This window comes from Lissotriton helveticus, chromosome 7, assembly GCF_964261635.1.
Source record: "Lissotriton helveticus chromosome 7, aLisHel1.1, whole genome shotgun sequence".
Taxonomy (NCBI): Eukaryota; Metazoa; Chordata; class Amphibia; order Caudata; family Salamandridae; genus Lissotriton; species Lissotriton helveticus.
The window spans coordinates 531,875,172-531,895,603 of record NC_136068.1 but is presented as its reverse complement, the minus strand read 5'-3'; the positions used below and the strand labels follow the sequence as shown (position 1 = coordinate 531,895,603).

Genomic DNA, 20,432 nt, shown 5'->3' with positions numbered 1-20,432 from the left:
GCAGCCGCCAGCGTCATAGCCCGGCCGCGCTGGGATTGGCCCAGGCGGTCGAGCCTCCCGCCGCGTCATCGGGGGAGGAGAGCGGAACCAGGAAGCAGCTTGGCGCGTCTCGCCGAGGCTCCCCGTGTGGAGAGGAGCCCCGCGCTGCTAGGAGGCTCCCCGTGTGAAGAGGAGCTCCGCCCGCCACAAGACACCCGGTGAGTGCCGAGGAGGGAGAGGGGCCGCGGGACACATTGCCGGTGTCCGCCCCTCCCCCGTAGCGCGATCTCGCGCGCACTGTTGTGTGGAGCCTCGATAGGCTCCGGGGGCATTATTGATTCCTGAGTCCCCCGTGAGGGACTCCCACGTGGCCGCATTTTTGGTGCTTGGAGCCCCGAGGCTCCTGGGGGCAATTGGTTTATTTAGAGCCCGAGAGGCTCCCGCCCTACTCCTATGTTACGAGCCCCGAGGCTCGAGGGGGCATGTTATTGATCTTTGAGCCCCGAGAGGCTCTGGGGCCATTTTAATTGTTTGAGAGCGCTGAAGCTCTACACTAGTGCACATTTGCTTTGCGAGCCACAGAGGCTCTAGGGGGACACAGGCAGCTAGTTGGCTGCAGCCCCGAGGCTCCCAGGCTGTGTCTCCCCACCTGTGTTCTTGAGCCCACGCGGCTCCAACGTTTGCCTACTTGCTATTCACAACTGTCCAGCACTTAGTGGACAGTTGCTACGTTTAGGCTTTTGTGTCTGTGCTGCCTGCGCAGACCTCCCTGACACTGAGACTCAGGGCATTCAGCCCCTTTCGAGGCCAGTTGGCCTGAGGGACATTTTGAGTGGTGTGCTACATGCACCCTGCGCATTGTGATTTCTTTGCTATATGATTCTTGCGCAAAAGTTCTAACCTGCACCTCTGAATGTGTTTTAATGTTACATGTGCAATTCTTGTTTATTATTACCTTTGCTAAAAGTGACCTGCTTAGGTAATGCCTTGTTCTTTTATTCCCCTTTGCTAAAAGTAACCTGCTTAGAGGAATGTTGATGTTTGATTGCCTTTGCTAAATGTTACTTGCCTAGGTGATTATTTTAGGTTTCCTTCCCCCTGCGTGATTTCCCTACAGAGACTAGGGTGGCGTAGGAGGTGATAGGTTTTCCTTCCATAGGTCCTAGCTCCCTGCGTGATTTCCCTACAGAGACTAGGGTGGCGTAGGAGGTGATAGGTTTTCCTTCCATAGGTCCTGCTGATAAGGTCCTAGCTCCCGGCGTGATTTCCCTACAGAGACTAGGGTGGCGTAGGAGGTATTTTCTCTTTACCAGTAGTTACTGGTTGTATGCTACATTTACTATTTCTGTGTTACAGTCATCGTATGTTTATGTGCTAAAGTGTTATACCTACAAGTATTATTTCTAAAAAGTGCATACCCCTGACAGTGGTCCAAGTGGCCCTGTCCTGTACATAATCCCTTGTAAATCTTGCCCGTGCCTGTTGGCACATTGTAAAGTGTGTGTGTTATCTAATGTGTTTTTATTATTATAATACAAAGGCTATTTTTGATATAACCTTGTGTGGAGTTTCCTTTGTGGTGGGCCTTTGGTTGTTGTCGCTGGGGTGCGCGCGCAAACGCTTTACACATCGCCTCTGAGATTAGCCTTGCTGCTCGCGCCACGTTACCTAGAGGGTGAGCGGGGGTTATCTTGGTGTGTGACTCCCTAGCCCTGACCTTAGAAATGGTGATCCCTGACTGACCTCGACGCGAGTCTTGGCCGGCCAGGGTCCCGTTTCTAACACTTCCCTTGCTCCCATTTGTCGAGCCAAGCCACGAGCTTCCCGGCCTTGTCGCCGATCTCGTATATTTTATGCTGTGTGGCCCTCAGTTATGACCGAGTCACTTCCTTGAGATATTCTCTGTGATCCTGTTGTTTAAGACGTAGGCACTGGGCCGTTGTTGGAGATGGGTTGCGTGTGTATTGTTTATTGGCGTCATTGAGATCTAATTGTATTGCGTTCAGTTCTTGCTGTTTTTTGCATTTGTGGCCTGTAAAAGAAGCAATGGCCTGCCCTCTAATAACAGTTTTATAATCCTCCCACAAGATAGTTGGAGAGCGAACCAATGTGATGTTTTCTAGGAAATAGTGCTGTGCCATTGTGGTGACTGCTTTCAAGATCTTGGGAACATGTAAGTAACCACAGTATATAGGATAGGGTCGTTGCCTCACTCTGTGGCAACACTCGTATGTTAACAATATTGGGGAGTAATCCGATATACCCCTGGGACGGATTTCAATATGTGCCACAATTCTTAGGCTATCTGCTGAAGCGAAGAAATAGTCTATTCTAGAAAGACTGTTGTGAACTCCGGAGTAGAAAGTGAATTGTCGTGTAGTGGGGTGGCGGTATCTCCACACATCAGTGAGTCCAAGAGCGTCTAAAAAAAACCCATACGGGTGACGCCAGCCGTGCGTGTCTGTGCGGGGTGTCGGTCCAGGGTCCCATCAATCGTGGCGTTAAAGTCTTCCCCAATTAGTATTTCTACCTCCGGAAGTGTAAGCAAGAAGTCACTAAGTGCTGGGAGTGTCACTGTGTGAAGGGCTGGTGGAATGTAAACAGATACTGTATTAATAGGTCGCCCCTCCCATTGAGCAATAAGAACTGCGAAGCGGCCAAAGTCGTCCGTCTTCGTCTGGCGTATTATTAGTGGTGACTGCTTTCTGACCAATATACCTACTCCATTTGAGCCAGAGGAGAACTCGGAGTGTACCGCCATCTTGAGGCCCCATCTATTTAGTGCTTTGCAGGTGCCAGTTAGATGCGTCTCTTGTAGCAGCGCCACCATCGGTGAATATCGTTTTAAACACTGTAACACTAGTCCTCTCTTTATTTTGTCCCCCAGGCCATATACATTCCATGTAATCAGCGATAGGGGAGTCACTGGGGACATGGAGGGAGTGGGATTGTTAATAAGGTTATGTTTTTTCTTGCTTTCAGTTTTCGCAAGGGCACTTTTACATAAGACGTTCTCGAATGTTGCACTCCAGATGCATTGCAGGCATGACTTCACGACAATACATACCCACAAAATTAGAAACGATGTCACAGGACCCACGAGAGCCTAACTCTCGTAGGTTAGGCTCTCGTGGGTCCTGTGACATCGTTTCTAATGTTTTGGGTATGTATTGTCGTGAAGTCATGCCTGCAATGCATCTGGAGTGCAACATTCGAGAACGTCTTATGTAAAAGTGCCCTTGCGAAAACTGAAAGCAAGAAAAAACATAACCTTATTAACAATCCCACTCCCTCCACCCCCCCCTCCCTGCCTCCCTGCTTGACGGACTTAACACTACCCGCCACCCCAACTGTGCAGAGTGCTTGATACCAATCCCCGTTACCATAACTTGGGGTTGAGAGTTAGTGCACGCTGTCCATTAGAACCCTCCAAGCGTCCTCATTAAACGCGGCTTCTCCGTCTGTCAGATACATAGTCTGGAACTTCGTTTCAAGGAGGAGAGGTATCAGCAGCGATTTCCATTAGTCTCTGTAGTTGGACATCGCAGTTCTCCTGCGGCCCATGGTCAGTTCAAGGGATCGTGTCTTCAGCCCAGTTGACTGGCGCCAGGGTGGCCCCGGTGTATTTGAGGTCAAGAGGGTCCAGCTGGTTGCCTCCCCGCAAATGGCATCATCTAGTTCTGTGTCACTGCCGGGTGTGATCTGATGGGTTTCCTCACTCCCGTTCATCTCCCATCTCGTGTTCCCCGCGGTGCGCCTCGAGTCCTCCTGCTATTCCCGATCGTGTGGCCTTTCCCCATTCCTGCATATCTTCTGGCGACAGAACAAACCTTGTTTTTCTCTCTGCCTCCACCCTAAACTTCGCCGGGAACATCATGGAGTAATTGATTCCGCATTTGCGAAGGGTCTTCTTCACGTCAAGAAATCCTCGACGCTGTCTAGAAGCTGCTGCCATGTAATCTGGAAAAATTGTGATTGTAGCATTGTCAATTCGTATCGGGGGACAGTACGTGCGGCCTGTAGTATTACGTCTCTGTCTCGAAAGTTGAATATGCCGGCCAGAATGGGACGCGGCGGCGCTCCCGGTTTTGCCCTTCCTCCTGGGACCCGATGCACCCTTTCTCGGAGAAATAGTTGTATACACTTCGTGGTTGGAGGTGATTAGTGATGAGATCTTCAATAAAGAAATCAAGGGCTGGGACACCTGTCCGTTCCGGCACACCAATAAGGCGGATGTTGTTCCTCCATGAGCGCCCTTCTTGATCCTCCAGCTTTGCGGCCATCAGCTTGTTGTCTGCCATGAGTTGGTTAACTTGTTTTTTTAAAGTGGTTGTGTCCGACACTAGAATTGTCATGGTTCCCTCCACCTCCGTTATTCTAGTGGACAGTTTGTTAAAATCTGCTCGGATCAGGGAAACTTCTTCTGTAAGGGCCCCAATGCGCGTGTCTACCTTGGTCAGAGCGGCCATAATGTATTGTAGGGTTACTTCTTGCGGCGCTGCATTATTTCCACTGGGCACAGGTTGGCTGTCCTTATCCACAGGGTCCGTCTGCTTCTTGGAGTAGGCATATTTATCCAGTTTTGCCTGATTCAGGCCTTTCAGATTCCTGCCACTCATCCTGGCCGTCGGAGTGAAGGCGCACCTGTCCTGGGATCGAGGGTGCTAATCCCCACCGGCAGCCAGGAGGTTAGTCAGGCCCACGCAGCCTGTCGGCTTTCCCACCCCTTCACCACTCTCTTGGTGCCTCCACCATTGCTCTCAGTTGGATGAAAACCCTGTGTGTGTGGCCTGTGTGTCTGCCTGAGTTCAGCCCAGGGATGCTGACACACTGTCTCTCGGGAGGGTCCCTCTCCCTTGCAAGATGCTTCGGTCCTGGCCCTCTTCTTGCATCACGTTCTGTGTTGGTGCGCTGCGGTGGGATCTTACTGCGATGAATCATGCAAATACATGCTGTGCCATGTATAATACCACCACTGAGGCTGTTGGTCTAAACGTGATGGGGGGTCCTCAGAGACGGGCCCTCCCCAGAGCAGTCCAAGAGTAGCTGTTTAATTATATACCAAAGCGCCGTGTTCTCCAAGTAAATGGTATCTGCCCAACCAATCTCCTGCTGAGTGCCGTGAATCTGGGGCCCCTCGACGGGATTACGCTGTCACTATTAATGTGGGCTTCTACTTCAGCGTTTACATATTCCTCCCGGAGTCGTCGTGTTATGCGGGGGGAGGGGCCTCCAAGCGCGTTCACCTGCCCGCCAGAGCCGGTCACAGAGCTGGATCCCAGCCGCGTAGTCCCCGGGGAGTAGTGCGTTTTTCGCCAGTGATAAAGCTTACCTGTGGGAACGTTTAGTTTTGAAATATTAAACACATAAGAAACTGCCCTATATCTTACTGCATTAATATGTTCAACAGTTACAGTAATGCGCAAATTACACAACACGACAACTTCAGCCGTTTAAAGTGTGTGCTTGCCCAGTGTCTTGCACTGCATGCAACATCAACTTTGGAAGAAAATGCTCCAACTAGGCTTTGGGAAGGACCCACAGCTGCTGATTGCAATCAGTCATATAGAAATATGTGAAGACAGGTCTTTAAGTGGGATGAAAAATGTGGGGACTCTCTAAAAGGGAACAAGTAAAATACATTTTTGTGATTCCCATAGCGTGCTACTACCCGACCAGTATTTTGGTTTCTCTCTGAGATGTAATTGCATCCAGTTATATAACACAACAACTGACCTACACCTAAAACAACAATTGGCTTTGTCTATGGTTGTTAGCTGTTTAACATAAATGAATACCAACAAGGATCCGTTATAAATAATTTACCTTCAAAATGGTTCAATTCTGAAATTTCAATAGTATTGAGACCTGTTGAAGGAGCTTTGGCCTCTACATATGTACGCTTTATGTTAGATATGTATGTCCTTTTTCTCTGCATATCTTGTCCATCTGCATATCTTCAACCACCTCTCTTTCCTCTTCAGCACCCTCTTTTCACTCTTCCCCGAATGCACTTCCTTGCATCTCTCTCATTTCACCACTTCCAAACATACACTGCACTCACTCCTTTTTAAGCAATGTATTTACTTTTGCCCTGTAAATATTTTGCCATCTGTGCACCCCCTTGACACACATTTTCACTAAATTGCAATTACAACTGGAATACATGGCTATTGTTCTGTGTGCTCTGCAGTGAGCCGAACACACTGACAGGCACTTTGCTTTGGCTTCACTGTCAGTGTCAGATCTCTCATTCAATGTCCCTCAGAAACACCTTGTATGGCTCAAAGTATGCGTGGAAAAAAATACAGAAAGAAATACATAACTAAATAGCTAACTCTTGAGGAAGGCAAGATTAAGTAAAACTTGAAAATAATAGAGGAACTAAAACACAGACGTGCATTGCCTTAACGTTTTTGAACACATTGTTTGCATTTTCAATCCATGTTTTTGGCATTAATGTTGTTAAGGGCATGAAGGTAGGGCCAGTTTTAATGTCATACATCAGATAACTGTCTACTGAAAGCACAAATCTCTCTCTTTGCGCTTAACTCAGACATTTTGATCAACTTCACAAGGGAACAAGACCCCTTATTGTTGCTAACTGATTTGGCCAGTAAATAAATGACCAGTCTTTTCTGATCACAGGAGCAACTGCAGACCATTGATAAATGTCCTTCGATGTTTGAAGAAAAAGGGGAAACACATTTGCTGTTACCTTTCCTTGAAGCTCACACAAAATTGTAATGTTTAAATTATGCGTTGCAATGAAATGCACCAATGGCAATGCTACTTTTGTACCCTGTCTTTTCTTTTTGAATTCCTTCAAAGCCCGGAGCTTTGGGCAAAGCAGGATTGAAGCAGGGTGAAAAACTAAAAACATTGTCAATACATTAGGCCCTTTGTAAACTATATGAATGCACTTGTGAAGGGGCCGTGCAGTGTAGAGAAACAAACACACAGTGCTGTCTACCAGCCGGGCATGGGTAGCAATCACCATCGATAGTCACTACAGCGTGTTGTTCTGCTTGATGACATCTGCTGGGGTTTTGAAATGTATGGAGACATCATTCACTTGGAGGCCTCTTTAAATGTAGGTCTCTTCTGCCACATAAGTAAAAAAATATTTGGAATCAGACAGACGTGTTCTGTTGGGTTTGCACTGCTCGTTTGATTTGAAAAAGTAATTCTCTAGGTTAGATGTTTTCAGGCATTGGACAGAAAATGAGATTTACAGCACGGTGTCAAGCTGCAGACCTGTAATGTTTGCTAAACTCAGCCTGGCCTGCTCGTATTTTGGATCCATTTCACAGTGGAACAAATCCTGCAGCTCCACTTAAAATGGGCCTGCAAGTGCAGCCAGGGTCTGGGGTGTCACAGTGGGGGAGGCTAGAGTGGTGAGGGGTCTCAGAACAATATACATAACCGAATATTAGCCTTCTAAGCATTACCATTACTGAGGACAAGGCAGCTAAACACGTGCTTCACAGTGCTTGCATCCACTCCTACTGTGACAAATGGGAAATGGTGGGATCTATGCCTGGGAATGATGAATAGCTGCTCTCACGCAGGGAGGGAGACTCCAATGCCCCAAAGCACGACGCTGACAGCATCACTGGCCTATACTAGTAGATAATGCCATAGACTACAATTGCATTAATTCATTATGAAGGGCTTTAGAATAGTAAGCCCTGCTTCATGAGTCACATCTCAGAAAGTTGATTTACTGCCTGGCTTCCATCTCCTGCTTCAGTGCGAGGCACCGCAGGCAGCCTGGGACAGATAGCCCAGACTTAAACCCATCGATTTGTTTAGAGATACAATTGTATTGCTAAATAAATTGATCTATTTTATCATTGTACATGAATGTGAAGGAATTTCAGGGCCCCAGAGCCCGAATGGAGAATCTGCCCCTGCACCACTCTGCCCCCCACAAAAAGTAAACAGAGATAACCGTCCACACATATTTATTATTGGCCAAACACGATACATCTAAGAATGACAGCCTTGTTTTTTCAATGTATTGAACTGACGTAAAGTGGAACCTTATCTGCACCTCTAACTAATTCTTGCTGCTTCTGCCACAGAATATGAGGTATAGTAATTGTCGGGTTCACCTGGGCAAGAAGAGAGAGTGAGGGTGTAGACTAGAGCAGTGGTTCCCAAACTTTTGACTCCTGAGGACCCCCATTGAGTCACCACTGGAAGCCGGGGACCCCAAGCAATTTGTATGATTTAAATTTCAAATATTAAAAAAGTAATTTGAAAAAAAAACACGTGTGCACACAAAACAAATACTCACATTACGAAAGATTTTGGGACAAGATGTACGACCATTTCATTTAGCGCCTCGCAATTGGCAACACATTGCGAGTCGCAAATTCTGAATCGCTAAATGAAATGTACAACAGTGTGTTTAACACTGTTTGTGATTCTCAATGGGGTCGCAAATTGCTAGGCTCATTGATATTAATACCCTCTCGCAATTTGCGAGCCCATTGGGAATGCCAGCCCTCCCAGGGATGGTGGCCTGCTGGGCTCGCCAGACCACCATGTCTAGGACTGCTTTTAAATAAAGAAGTTTTCTTTCAAAAAATGCAGCCCATTTCCATGCATTTTAAGGAAAAAGAAAATTAAATGTTTTCATTTCATTTTTTAAGGGCGGCAGTGATCCCGGGAACCACTGCCTGCCCTTAAAAAATAATTTTACATGCATTTGCAAAGGGGAAGGGATCCCTTGGAGCCCCCTTCTCCTATGCGAATCTGTTACCATCTACTTGAAGTAGGTGGTAAATGAGAGTGATTTGCGACCGCAAAACATTTGTACAAGGTTTTCAGACTCGCTATTTGGAAGGGAATGCCCATTCCAAATAGCGAGTTGCAAAACCTATTTAGCAAGTCGCAAAAAGAATTTGACTCTCAAAATAGGCTATGTACATGGTCTAATAGGTTTTTGCATGCGCAAACGGGTTTGAAAACCCATTTGCGCATATAAAAACGGGTCCTACATCTGGCCCTTAGTATTTTATATTGAAGGAATTTTCAAAAAAGATTGGTGCTGCATCTCCGCGACTAACTTTTAAATTGTTGGTTTTATTTCGCAGTTCAAAGCTCCTACTCCTGCCAGGGCCAGACTGGAAACCCAAAGCAGCCCTGGCCAATGTTTTCAGACCAGTCTCCACACGGTGCACCCAAGTGCGGGGAGTGTGCCTGACCATTACAAAGGGGGCTTTGGGAGGCTCTCCCCCTCAAAATATTTAGGAAACAATGGTGCATTCTACAACACATTTTATTTATTTATTTATTTATTTTTTTGAAAACCTTTATTGTGCGATAGCAGAAAAACAAATACGGGCCACACAACCATCCGGCCGGCCACGATATCAGTTGAAGCACTTTTGCAAACAATGCGGTGACTCAGTAGCACCTCGATACAAATTGACCGTCAAGCAGGGTTACACTGGACACCACAGTGTTACTGAGAAACAGGAGCAATGAAGGTTAATTTTAAGGATTTTACCCCCCAATATAAGCGTTTTTAATTATAATAAACAAAGATAAGGAGAGTCCGTACAATCCCCCTACAACATGAGTGGGCAACATCGTGGAGTAAATATCAACAGTAGAATCCCCCCAAGCAGCATGGCGGCACAAGGATATATGCAACAGGATTATCAAACCACCATTATACACCATGTCTACCGTTACCCACCTCGTACCAAACCAACCCACGGACCCAGATTAGAAACAAGAGAAGAAAGAGTGTGAGAGAGAGGAGAAAAATAAGGCCCATAGAAACAAAAACGGAAAAAATAAAAATCCCCACCCCCTACCCCCCACCCTACACGCATGCAGAGGCTACAGCCTACCCCCCCCCCCCGCAGTGTGCCTGTCGCCCGATAAAGAACCCGAAATATAGAAACTAAAGCAAGAAAGAAAAGAAAAAGAAAAGGAAAAGGAAACCACAGAAGACCGGAGGAGGGCCAAATCTAAATTCTCCCGGACTCCCCCGCCATACATTTGAACTCTACCCCATTTGTGAAAACAACAACAAAATGAATCAAGCACAGGATAGAATGGGGAGAATCATCACATATCACAGCAGTACGCGTTGTGGAAGCGCTCCAAACCGAGTCCCCACCGGCGAATCAAGCACAAGTTGTAAGGAGGAATCTCCTAGCCCTGGCCAGTTCGTGGGCGTCCCCCTAAGCATAGCTCCAGAAGAGGACCCGCCCCAGACAGAACAAAGGAACAAAATGGCCGCACTCGGCCGAGGAGGTGTGCACCAAAACAAAATGGACATCGCCAGTCACAAATAGTTCCATTGACCCAAAGGAGGGGTGTCTCCAGGTTCGCCCGATGATGTGCAGTACATTGTAGGGATAGCCAAGCTTGCGAGACGAGGGCAACAAAGGGAATCAGTAGCTGTACTAGCGGCGTCAGAAACAAAAGTAGCGATATCACGGGTGAGGGCGCAGGCTTCAGTAGAGAGGGAAACATTGTAGCACCGCTGAGGTAGGCGGACGGCAGTCCGTAAGCACCAACACAGCCAAAAGACCGCTCCTCTCTGCACTCGTGTGGCAGCACTGTAGCCCAGTCAGAAATCAGCGGAGGCAGCTCAGCGCATCGTTGAAAGCAGGCTAGAGGCGCACATCCCAGAGCGAGCGTAGCATTATCAAGCTTCCTACTCAGCACTCGGTAGCACTCTCCCCATTCAGATCGCAAATCGGCAAGAGCGGCAAGAACAGATCCATAAGTTAACACAGGCTGCTGTTCCAACAACTCCATGGTACGAGACGTGACACACGGTCTAACACACCGCTCAAATCCATGCAGGGCGACACAAGCTGGAATCGATGTGACACTCACCCTCACAACCAAGGAGCCAGCCGCCATTGCCACCCCGTCAGGGGATTCACAGGAACGTGGGGGCGAAACCGGCACCGAGAGGCTGGAGTGAAAGCTGCCGATTTTGTCCGGACACGCTAATAATGGGCAACCAACAGTGAGAGTCTTCCCCTTTGCGGCTCAAGATGGGGGCAAACTCGGGGGTGATCCGCGGTAGCCAGGCAAGCGCCAGAATGTGGTCAGCACAGCACAGCTCACCTTCAGCGTTCCACAAGGAGAAAGGAACAGAATGAACTCCCACTTGGCCGATGTGCACAGTTAGCAGAAGGGTCCATCTATTTCCCCCACAGCAGGCAGCGTGTCCCAAGGTGCCAGCTCCGCCCCGGCTCGACCGTCCGTCGTCACGCCCGCAGCCTCCGGCGGCGTACGGTAGCACAGGTCCCGGCTCCAGGGCTACAAAGGCCGCCAAACAGTCTCGTCGATATCTCCGGCTATCGGGCAGGCAGGGACACCGGAGGAACGCGAACCACAACAGCGCACTCTCATAGTCGTCCCGCTGCAGGGCTATCACAGGATGAAGGTCAGGATATCGTTGCGGGAAACAAAGGCTTGCGGAGCCGGGAGCCTACACGTCCGTCTCAGTCGCCACCTTGGCTCCTCCAATCACATTTTTAATTATATATTGAATTGTATTAGCTTTTAAAGAATAGTAAATGAAGACCTTAGTATGCACCAGGATGCGACAATCTTTGTTGGGGTTTCTTCAATGATTCCCTTATTATCACCCTCCAGCAGTGCCTCTCATCGCTCCATAGCCCCTCTGTAACATGTATTTCATTTGTTTTATAGCATCTCTCATACCATTGTAGGATGTCAGAGCACTTTACACCACACACATATAGAGACAATGAATCATACATGTAAATCAGTGTATAGAAAATGTTATATAAGGTAAAGGGGACTACAAGGTGTAGTATTCACATGTCATTCATACTGGTCGGCATTTTTAAAGAGTGCTTGGTCTGGAAAAACACAAACTCAAGATTCAGAACATAACACAGTGGCTGGCACTGACTTTACATTAAAACTGTATTTCCACCCAAATAAACCTTTTTAGCAGTATAAGGATAATGAATGACTGGGAAAAAAACATAAGTTACTAACTGGTACCATGCAGTTTGCAAGCAGCTCTCTGATGACAGTTTATGGGTCCCTCTGCTAGATTGCGATTGTCACTTATGAAGTGCACAGTAACAAAAGAATCTCTGTGACAAAAGCAGTAACCCACGGACCTATGCACATAAAATACTGCTTTTTAAAATGCATGTTACAGGTTCTTTGCAGTAGGAATATTACCCCCCTGTGCTAAATTAGTTAAGTCAAAGCTGCCACTGAACAAAACACTCCTCTCTCCAGCAGGTACATTAATCACTGGCATTATCTTGACACTTTTATTGTTGCTCGAAAGCTGCTAATTATACAAGAAACTTTGCTGTGCTTTTAAAACTGCTGCCTACGGACCCCCTGGGAATGTGTCACGGACCCCAGTTTGGGAAACACTGGACTAGAGCATTAAAAATGCTACTAGGGATGCCACGCTATATTAGTGGACCTAATTTCATTGTCTAGTATTTCGTTTTGTAGTGTGTTAAAAGTATCCGTTTCTACAAAAAGACAAGCACTGGGCTGCATGTTAAATTATTGTCTGTGGATAAAGGACCTCACCCAGCATTGTTGTCAAGTTTCCCAGGTCCATGTATGATGTGCTGCTCCAGTCCAAGTTTATTTCTTTGAATTGTGTGATTTTTAGTCCTGTTTCATAATGTAATATTCAAGACTACAAGACCCAGGATTCATAGAAAAAATCTGGATTGGAGAAGCACATCATATGGACCTGAGAAACTTGGCTGGATCGACTTGACACCAGTTGTGGTCCTGTCTGCCAGTGTCACGCTGAACAGGGAGGGGTGGCAGTTATCAATATGCTAATTGGTGGGTTTAAATTTTAAAATAACCTACCACTTTTTGAGCACAGAATCTTATGTAGTAGTCAAGCCTTTGCGTCCACTGCTGCCTCTCCACACTCCCCCATGGACACAACCGCGCAAAAAATACTAATGTTCCATTTCAGCGTCTTAAACTAACTTAAAAAACATTGTGATGCTGTGTAAGCCGTACACGTGTGCGAAATGAGAGCAAAGCTTCCAGTAGAGGGGTCATTGAAAATATGAAAAAACCTTGCATTACTGCCCAACGAGGTGGCTGAATTGAGGATTAGTACGGGCGGGATTCGGTAGTACGTGGTTGGTGCGAGTTCAACTTAATTTTTTTATTTAGATTATTCGGGGGTGGGCCTGGAAAAGATGTACCTCGAGTTGGGTGGGGCAGTTGTTGATCTGTTTTTCCCGCTCCTCAAGGGGGGACCCAGGGAGAGCCAGGCGCGAGCCGGTCTCTCCCTGGGCAGGTTCGCGCGAGGAACATTCTACAGGTGGGGGGCTGATTAGCAGAGAGGGAAAAGGGGAAGTCAGGCGGGGATTAGTAACTGCGTGGCGGGAGGCGTGAAGGGAGGTTGTTTTGCGCGGTACCTGGGTCATGGAAGAAGCGGCGGAGGTCAGGCGGGCGGTCCAACTCCTCTGTGCAGCAGGGCGGGAGGATTTGTTGATGCCCGGCGTCCCGGAGGAGGCGTGGGTCGGCTTGTCCCGCCCCCCTCGCAAAGCTGCGGAGGGCGTCGCCAGGGCGGTGGAGGCGTGTCTGTCGCCGGGCCCTGAGGACGACGACGACGGCGAGGCGGCCATGTCGGTCGATGGGCCTGGGCTTGTTCTGCATGCCGAGGAGGCAGGACCCCCGCCGTGTGACCCGGGCGCCCTCCAGCAGGTATGTGAAGCCCCTTTTTTACCTGCTTGTTCACGAGGGGCGCCCGGGGGGAGGCGGGGGCGTTCTGCGGGCCGCTTGACACCGCGTCCAGGCGGTCTCGCTGCTGGGTCGTCGGGGAAGCAGCAGGCGGGGCCCAGGCCCAAGCGAGGGCGCAGCGCAGAGCCGCATGGGCGCGCGCACGCCCCCCCCACTGCTGTGGTGTCTCTTGCCCCCCTGTCCTCTGTGCCGCCTTTGCCGGCTGGGGGCCCTCCATGTTTATGGATCAATGGGCAGTGTTACCTGCTATCACCGGCCGTGTCGGGGCCTGTCTCTGCCCCCCCCCACGTTGTTGGCCCCCCTCACTCGGTTCTCATTGATGCTGGGCACTCCCGGGTTGCGATGCCTTTGCGCCCCCCCCCTGAGGCCCCGCCCCCGGCTCCTGCTGTGGTCCAGGTGGGTGCTACACATGCCACGCCGCATCCCACGGCCCCCGAGGCTGTTGTAACTGGTGCTCCTTGCCCCCGGCCCCCCCCCACCCCTAAGTCCATGACCTTGGGGGGTAAGGGCATGCTGCGCAAAGGGGCGCCCCCGGCCACTGGTCAGTCTCTGTTCCCGGTCCCCAGGGGCTGCCCGGGTGGGCTTCTGGGTGGTCCTGAGGCTGGGTCGGTGGGTGGATTTGGGCTGGCGTCGGGGGGTGAGTGCGGTTCTCATGTTGGGGGTGATGTTTTAGGGGCTGTTTCCTCGTCTGGCTTGAGCGGCCGCAGTTTTCACTCTGCGCCTTCGGCTGGGCGGCTGTTGGCTGTTTCTACGGGCCCGGGAACTGTCCACACGGCTGTTTCCAGTGGTGGGCTTACAGGGGGGCTGTCTGGAGCGGACGGCTCTTCTACAGCTTTCAGTGCACATAGCTTTCAAAACATCGACTGGCAATTTTATGATGGGGGTATTGGTGATGGGGCTATGCCCAGTGGGAGTGAACAGGTTGCATTTTCTGATGAAGCTTTCTGTGGGAGTTTTCGTGATGATGATTTGGAAGAAGGGGAATTGAGAGAGACAGATGTTGGGTTTTTGGCAGCACGGGCCCAGGGGGGTGGGTTAGGGCAACCCGCTGTTTCTCGTGTTTTGCAGGAGTCTCGAGCGGACCTTGCGGGTGTACGAGGGGCAGTGTGGTCTGGACCTTCTCAGCGGGATCGTGGGGCCGTCGCCCAGCAGTCGGAGCAGTTACCGAGAGGTAAGAATGGGTGGTGGTCAGTGTGGCAACCTAGGGAGAGTCTCCCGGTTAAGAGTACAAGATCTGTTGGTACGGGTGATGGGGTTGTGGTTGAGCGAGTCGCTCTGGCACCGAGGCTTGAGCGGCCCGTAATTTCAAATATGCAACCTAGGGAGAGTCTCCCTGTTAAGAGTACGAGATCTTGTGGTACGGGTGATGGGGTTGTGGTTGAGCGAGTCGCTCTGGCACCGAGGCTTGAGCGGCCCGTATTTTCGAATGTTTCTACTGTACAAGTGGCAAAAGAAGTTTCTATATCGGGGGATGGCGGGGTGGCTGCCACTCGGGTAGCGGAGGATAGTATCCTACCGAAAAAGTTGCCTTATTCTGGGGTGGGGATGCCCTTGGGGTCCCATTTGTCCGAAAAAACGAAGACTCTGATCTGGTCTGGGGCTTTTGTGGATGTTTTTCGACTTCTCCACAGGGATGTCCAGGCAAAAGAAGGGTCGAAAGAGGAGGAATTAGAATTGGCTCGGAGGCCTCGTGTTCCGAGGTCTATAGAGAACTGGACTTCGGCCTTTCTCATTTATGCCAGCGTTTACTGTCAACGTCATCCTGAGAAAGCAATAGATATGTTTAAATATGCAGATGTCATCCGCAAGGCTCACAGTTATTTTGGCGGCTTTGCTTGGTTGTCCTACGATGACGAATTTAGGGCGCGCATGGCCGCTTTCCCTGAGCGTTCGTGGGGTGCGGTTGACTCTGAGTTATGGTTGCAATGGATGGCATCGGCAAACCCTCCTGCTACGACCCACACAGCTAGCGGGCAGCCTGTGTTTTATCGGCCCTTTTCAGCTCGCCCCGCTCAATCTGGGGCGGGGGTTTGGGGCAGAGGTCAATCGGCCGCTTCCGGCACTTGCTGGCATTTTAACAGGGGTTCCTGTAACAGACCCGCTTGCAGGTATAAACATGAGTGTTCGCAGTGTGGAGGGAAGCATGCCCTCACCCAGTGTTTTCCCGGCCAGAGATGGGGTGATCAGGGACGGGGTTCTGGGGGCAGGGGGCAGCAACATCAGTCTGTTTACAAGGGCCCCTACTCCTATTAGGCAGGAGGTTCTCGATCTCTGGCTGGTGGATTATCCGGATTTTGAGGCCGCTAAGATTTTGTCTTGGGGTTTCAAAATTGGGTTTCGGATTGGGTATCAGGGACCCAGGGTGGGCAGGTGGTCGGACAATTTGAAGTCTGCGAAGGAGAGTCCACATGTGGTGCGGAAGAAACTGGATGCAGAGCTTGCGGCTGGTAGGATTGCTGGTCCTTTTGTGGATTGTCCCCTGCCTGACTTGATTGTATCACCCCTGGGTGTGGTGCCCAAGAAGGCGGAAGGGGAGTTTCGTCTTATCCATCACCTGTCCTGGCCCGAGGGTTCATCAATCAATGACTTTATTGATCCAGCTGACTCAACTGTCAATTATGCTTCGGTGGACGATGCCTTGCGGCTCGTGCGCACGGCTGGTGTTGGGGCTTTGCTGGCGAAGAGCGACATTCAGTCGGCTTTCCGGCTATTGCCCATTCATCCTTGGGATTTCAGTCTGTTAGGAATGCATTTTGATGGTAGTTTCTACGTGGATCGGGTGTTGCCCATGGGCTGTTCAGTGTCATGCTCCCTGTTTGAAACTTTCAGTACCTTCCTACAGTGGCGATTCACTTTTGTTAGTGGCCACGCGTTGGTCTGTCATTACCTTGATGATTTTCTTTTCATTGGGGAGGGTTGCTCTGGGCAGTGTCAGTCGGCCTTGAACATCTTTCAGGCTCTAGCGGAGGAATTGGGTGTCCCCTTGGCGCCGGACAAGACAGAGGGTCCCTGTACGTCCCTGACTTTTTTGGGGATCGAAATTGATACTCTGTCTATGATGGCGAGACTGCCTGTGGCTAAAGTGAAGGAAATGTCTGCTTTCATACATCTGGTGTTGGGGGAGCGGAAAGTGGTTTTGAAAACTGTTCAGAAGTTGTTGGGTTATCTCAATTTTGCTTGCCGGGTTGTTCGGGCGGGCAGGACGTTCTGCAGACGTCTGGGTCTGTCCATGTCCGGAGCAAGCCTTCCCCATCATAGGGTGCGCATTACCACCGCTGTGCGTGCCGATTTGACTGTCTGGCTTCGTTTTCTGCAAGACTTTAATGGCGTGTCCTTGTTTTTTGCGGATGAGGACATGGTGTGGCAAGTACAGTTGTTCACTGATGCGTCAGGGGCTCACGGATTCGGAATATTTTGGGAAGGTCGATGGTGCGCGGCCGGCTGGCCGGCGCACTGGAAGGATCAGGGTCGCAGCATTGCGTTTCTGGAGCTCTTCCCGCTGCTGGTTGCTTTGCACCTATGGGGGGATGAGTTTCAGAATCGTTCCATCTTGTTTCACGTGGACAATTTGGCTGTAGTACACCTTGTCAATCACCAAAAGGCTCGCGATTTGCGGGTTTTTGCGGCTCCTGCGCGCATTCATGCTGCGGTGTCTGCAACTGAATATTGTCTTTAAAGCGCGGCATGTTCCTGGTACTTCTAATTGCATCGCTGACTCTTTGTCTCGCTTTCAGTGGTCCGAGTTCCGCAAGTTAGCTCCTGGGGCGGACCTGGCACCAACAGCGATCCCACAGTACGTATGGGACCTGGGGGATTGAGGGTTCACCACTTGGTGGAAAATTCTGTGGCTGAATCCACCAGGCGGGGTTATGTGAAAGCCTGGTCTGAGTTTCTGCAGTTTTGTAATGTTTCGATGGGGCCGTTCAGGGCTGGTTGGTCTGATGAACAATGCATCTTGCAGTTTGTTTTACATCTGGCGGACAAAGGCCTGTCGCCCACTACCATTTCGGGTAAATTGGCTGGGGTTTCTTTTTATGGACAGCTTTGGTGGGGGAGGGATCCGGTTGGGGGGGTGTTGGTTCGTAAATTGTTGAAAGGTTTGGCCAGGCTCCGGGCTGGGGGTCAGCAGCTCCGGCAGCCTGTGACGTTTGAATTGCTCCAGTTGATGTTGCTGGAACTGGAGGTGTGTTGTCATGATGCTTTTGAGTGTGCCAAATTTCGTTTGTGTTTTGTGTGGTTGTTCTTTGGGGCATTTCGGGCATCAGAGTTGCTGGGGTTGCGGGGCAGGGTAGGTATGACCAGCGGTGAGGTGGTGTTGGAAAGTGACAGAGTGCGACTTTGGCTGCGGGCATCCAAAACCGACCAGATGGGGAGGGGTAAGTGGGTGTTCCTTGGTAGGAGTGGGGTCTCTGCATGTTGCCCGGTTGGGGAATGGGAAGTGTTTGTGTCCTCTCCGCATTTTCTCCAGGGGTCCATATTTTGTCATGCAGATGGTAGTCCCATAGTTGCATCTCAATTGTTGGCTGTATTACGCAAGGTCTTGCTGCGTTTGGGGAAGGACCCTGTTCAGTTTGGTACCCATTCCTTCAGAATTGGTGCGGCGACGGAGGCCGCCCGCCTGGGGTGGGACTGGTCCCAGATCAGACGCATTGGTCGTTGGCGTTCCAAGTGTTGTGAAAAGTATGTGAGGAAATAGTGCATTTTTGGCTGGTCTAACATTTCTTTCTCTCCTAGGTCCCTGGCTATCAGTCGCCGGATGCAAAAGGAGGGTGTGGATACTGGGGCACTCTTTCATTAAAAGAGCAGCTTTAGCCGCTGCCAGCCAGCTTTGTGGGAGATCGCTTGGTCTGAACAGTATGACACATGAAGTCTCATGGCATGGAACAGGGGGAATGCGCTGGGGTGGGCTTTTTCCCGCCTTGGCTGCTTTGGTTTCGCAGTGTTTGGGGGGCCCTCCGGATCTCCTGGTGCTACATTTGGGAGAGAATGACTTGGTTTCTCTCTCTGGGCTGACCTTGTTAAAATTAATGAAGCAGGACCTGGAAATCATCCGAACCACATGGGAGAGCACCATGCTCATATGGACTGAGTTTGTGCCCCGTTTGCACTGGCGTGGGGCACGGACCCATTCTGCCCTGGAAAAGGCTAGACGGAAAGTGAACAGGACAATGCGCCTTTTTTGTCAACATTGGGGGATATACAGTTTGAACCATTATCATTTACAAGTATCTGAACATCATTTATTTTGTGAGGACGGTGTGCATCTCTCAGCTTTGGGCCTCTCTTTTTACCTCCTTGAACTCAGGGACTTGATTAGCAAGGTTCTTCAAGTACAGTTGTGGTGTGCTCCTTCCTTTCCTTTAGGTGGGGCAGGAAAACGCTAAAGGTTTTCCTGGGTGGCGGGTTTTTGTTAGTGGGGGTGGGCAGCCTGGAGCGGGTTGGCCATCCTGAAGGGTAGCGTTGGGTAGGCTAGGGTTAGTAGGCAGGAGTTTGTTCGGGGTTTTGGGATTTAGGTTTCGTAGGCTCACTGTAGAGTTGAATTATGTAAATAATAAATAAATAATGAATATGTTTATGATATTGATGATGCACCTGTCCTAAAATAAAAGTGGCCTTTCTTGCTCCTAAAAGAAGGTGTGGACAATGTTTTCTTGCGCGAGGGGGGACCCAGGGAGAGCCAGGCGCGAGCCGGTCTCTCCCTGGGCAGGTTCGCGCGAGGAACATTCTACAGGTGGGGGGCTGATTAGCAGAGAGGGAAAAGGGGAAGTCAGGCGGGGATTAGTAACTGCGTGGCGGGAGGCGTGAAGGGAGGTTGTTTTGCCCCACCCACCCTCCCTCTTTTTTCTTTTTCTTTATTTATTTCTGGGCTTGTTATTTTGCGGTGCTCTAGGCACTGTTTAGTTTAGGTAGGTTTGCCACTGTTAGGATGGGTGCCTTTGTTCTTTTGTAGGCGGGTTTTTGTTAGTGGGGGTGGGCAGCCTGGAGCGGGTTGGCCATCCTGAAGGGTAGCGTTGGGTAGGCTAGGGTTAGTAGGCAGGAGTTTGTTCGGGGTTTTGGGATTTAGGTTTCGTAGGCTCACTGTAGAGTTGAATTATGTAAATAATAAATAAATAATGAATATGTTTATGATATTGATGATGCACCTGTCCTAAAATAAAAGTGGCCTTTCTTGCTCCTAAAAGAAGGTGTGGACAATGTTTTCTTGCGCGAAGGCTGTACCCTCGGGCGCCGCCGGGGGATGCTCTTCTTCGGTCATTCTGCTTTTACTTTCACATCCGCCAGGCTCCCGCGGCCGCCGGACGACCCGAACTTGCTGCAGGCCCGACAGGAGCGGTGATTAGGTGCGTGATGTTTTTCTGTTTGGCTCCAGTGTGTTTTTTTTTTAAATGTAAATTACATAGTCAGACCGAGTAGACTGGCGACTCCGTGAGATCTTCACTCCGGGAATGGGCGAGCTGCCGCAGGGCCTTTCGAATCCGCGTGGCCTTCTTAATTGGCTACATACTTTCTCGAAACTTCCATGGTTATTGTTTAGAGCAGTTTCTCGAATTGTTCCTTTTTAAAACGAATTGACGATTGAGGGTTTTATTTACAAAAGTGCTGATTCCTTCGTTCGGTTCTTGTGTAGGAGGGTTTATGGATGGGGTTGCCAGATTCTCCCCATGTAGATCGGTATTCAATATATCCAGTCTTCA

At 49.8% G+C, this 20,432-nt stretch overlaps 2 protein-coding genes across 5 annotated transcripts in view; both read left to right on the top strand.

Moving 5' to 3' along the window:
• The first annotated feature begins 14,448 nt into the window (after window positions 1-14,448).
• On the top strand, window positions 14,449-19,449 carry LOC144766859 (uncharacterized). The gene is made up of 2 exons (XM_078650573.1): window positions 14,449-14,908; window positions 18,472-19,449. The coding sequence occupies exons 1-2, from the start codon at window positions 14,638-14,640 to the stop codon at window positions 19,119-19,121; spliced, it is 921 nt and encodes a 306-aa protein (XP_078506699.1). The 5' UTR covers window positions 14,449-14,637; the 3' UTR covers window positions 19,122-19,449.
• A 503-nt stretch (window positions 19,450-19,952) lies between these two features.
• LOC144768719 (up-regulator of cell proliferation-like) overlaps window positions 19,953-20,432 on the top strand; it is a 583,220-nt gene continuing 582,740 nt past the window's right edge. For all 4 annotated transcript variants that reach the window (XM_078652593.1, XM_078652591.1, XM_078652592.1 and 1 more), the window contains exon 1: window positions 19,953-20,078. The gene's annotated coding sequence lies outside the window, so the exon portion shown is untranslated. The remainder of the gene's footprint in view (window positions 20,079-20,432) is intronic.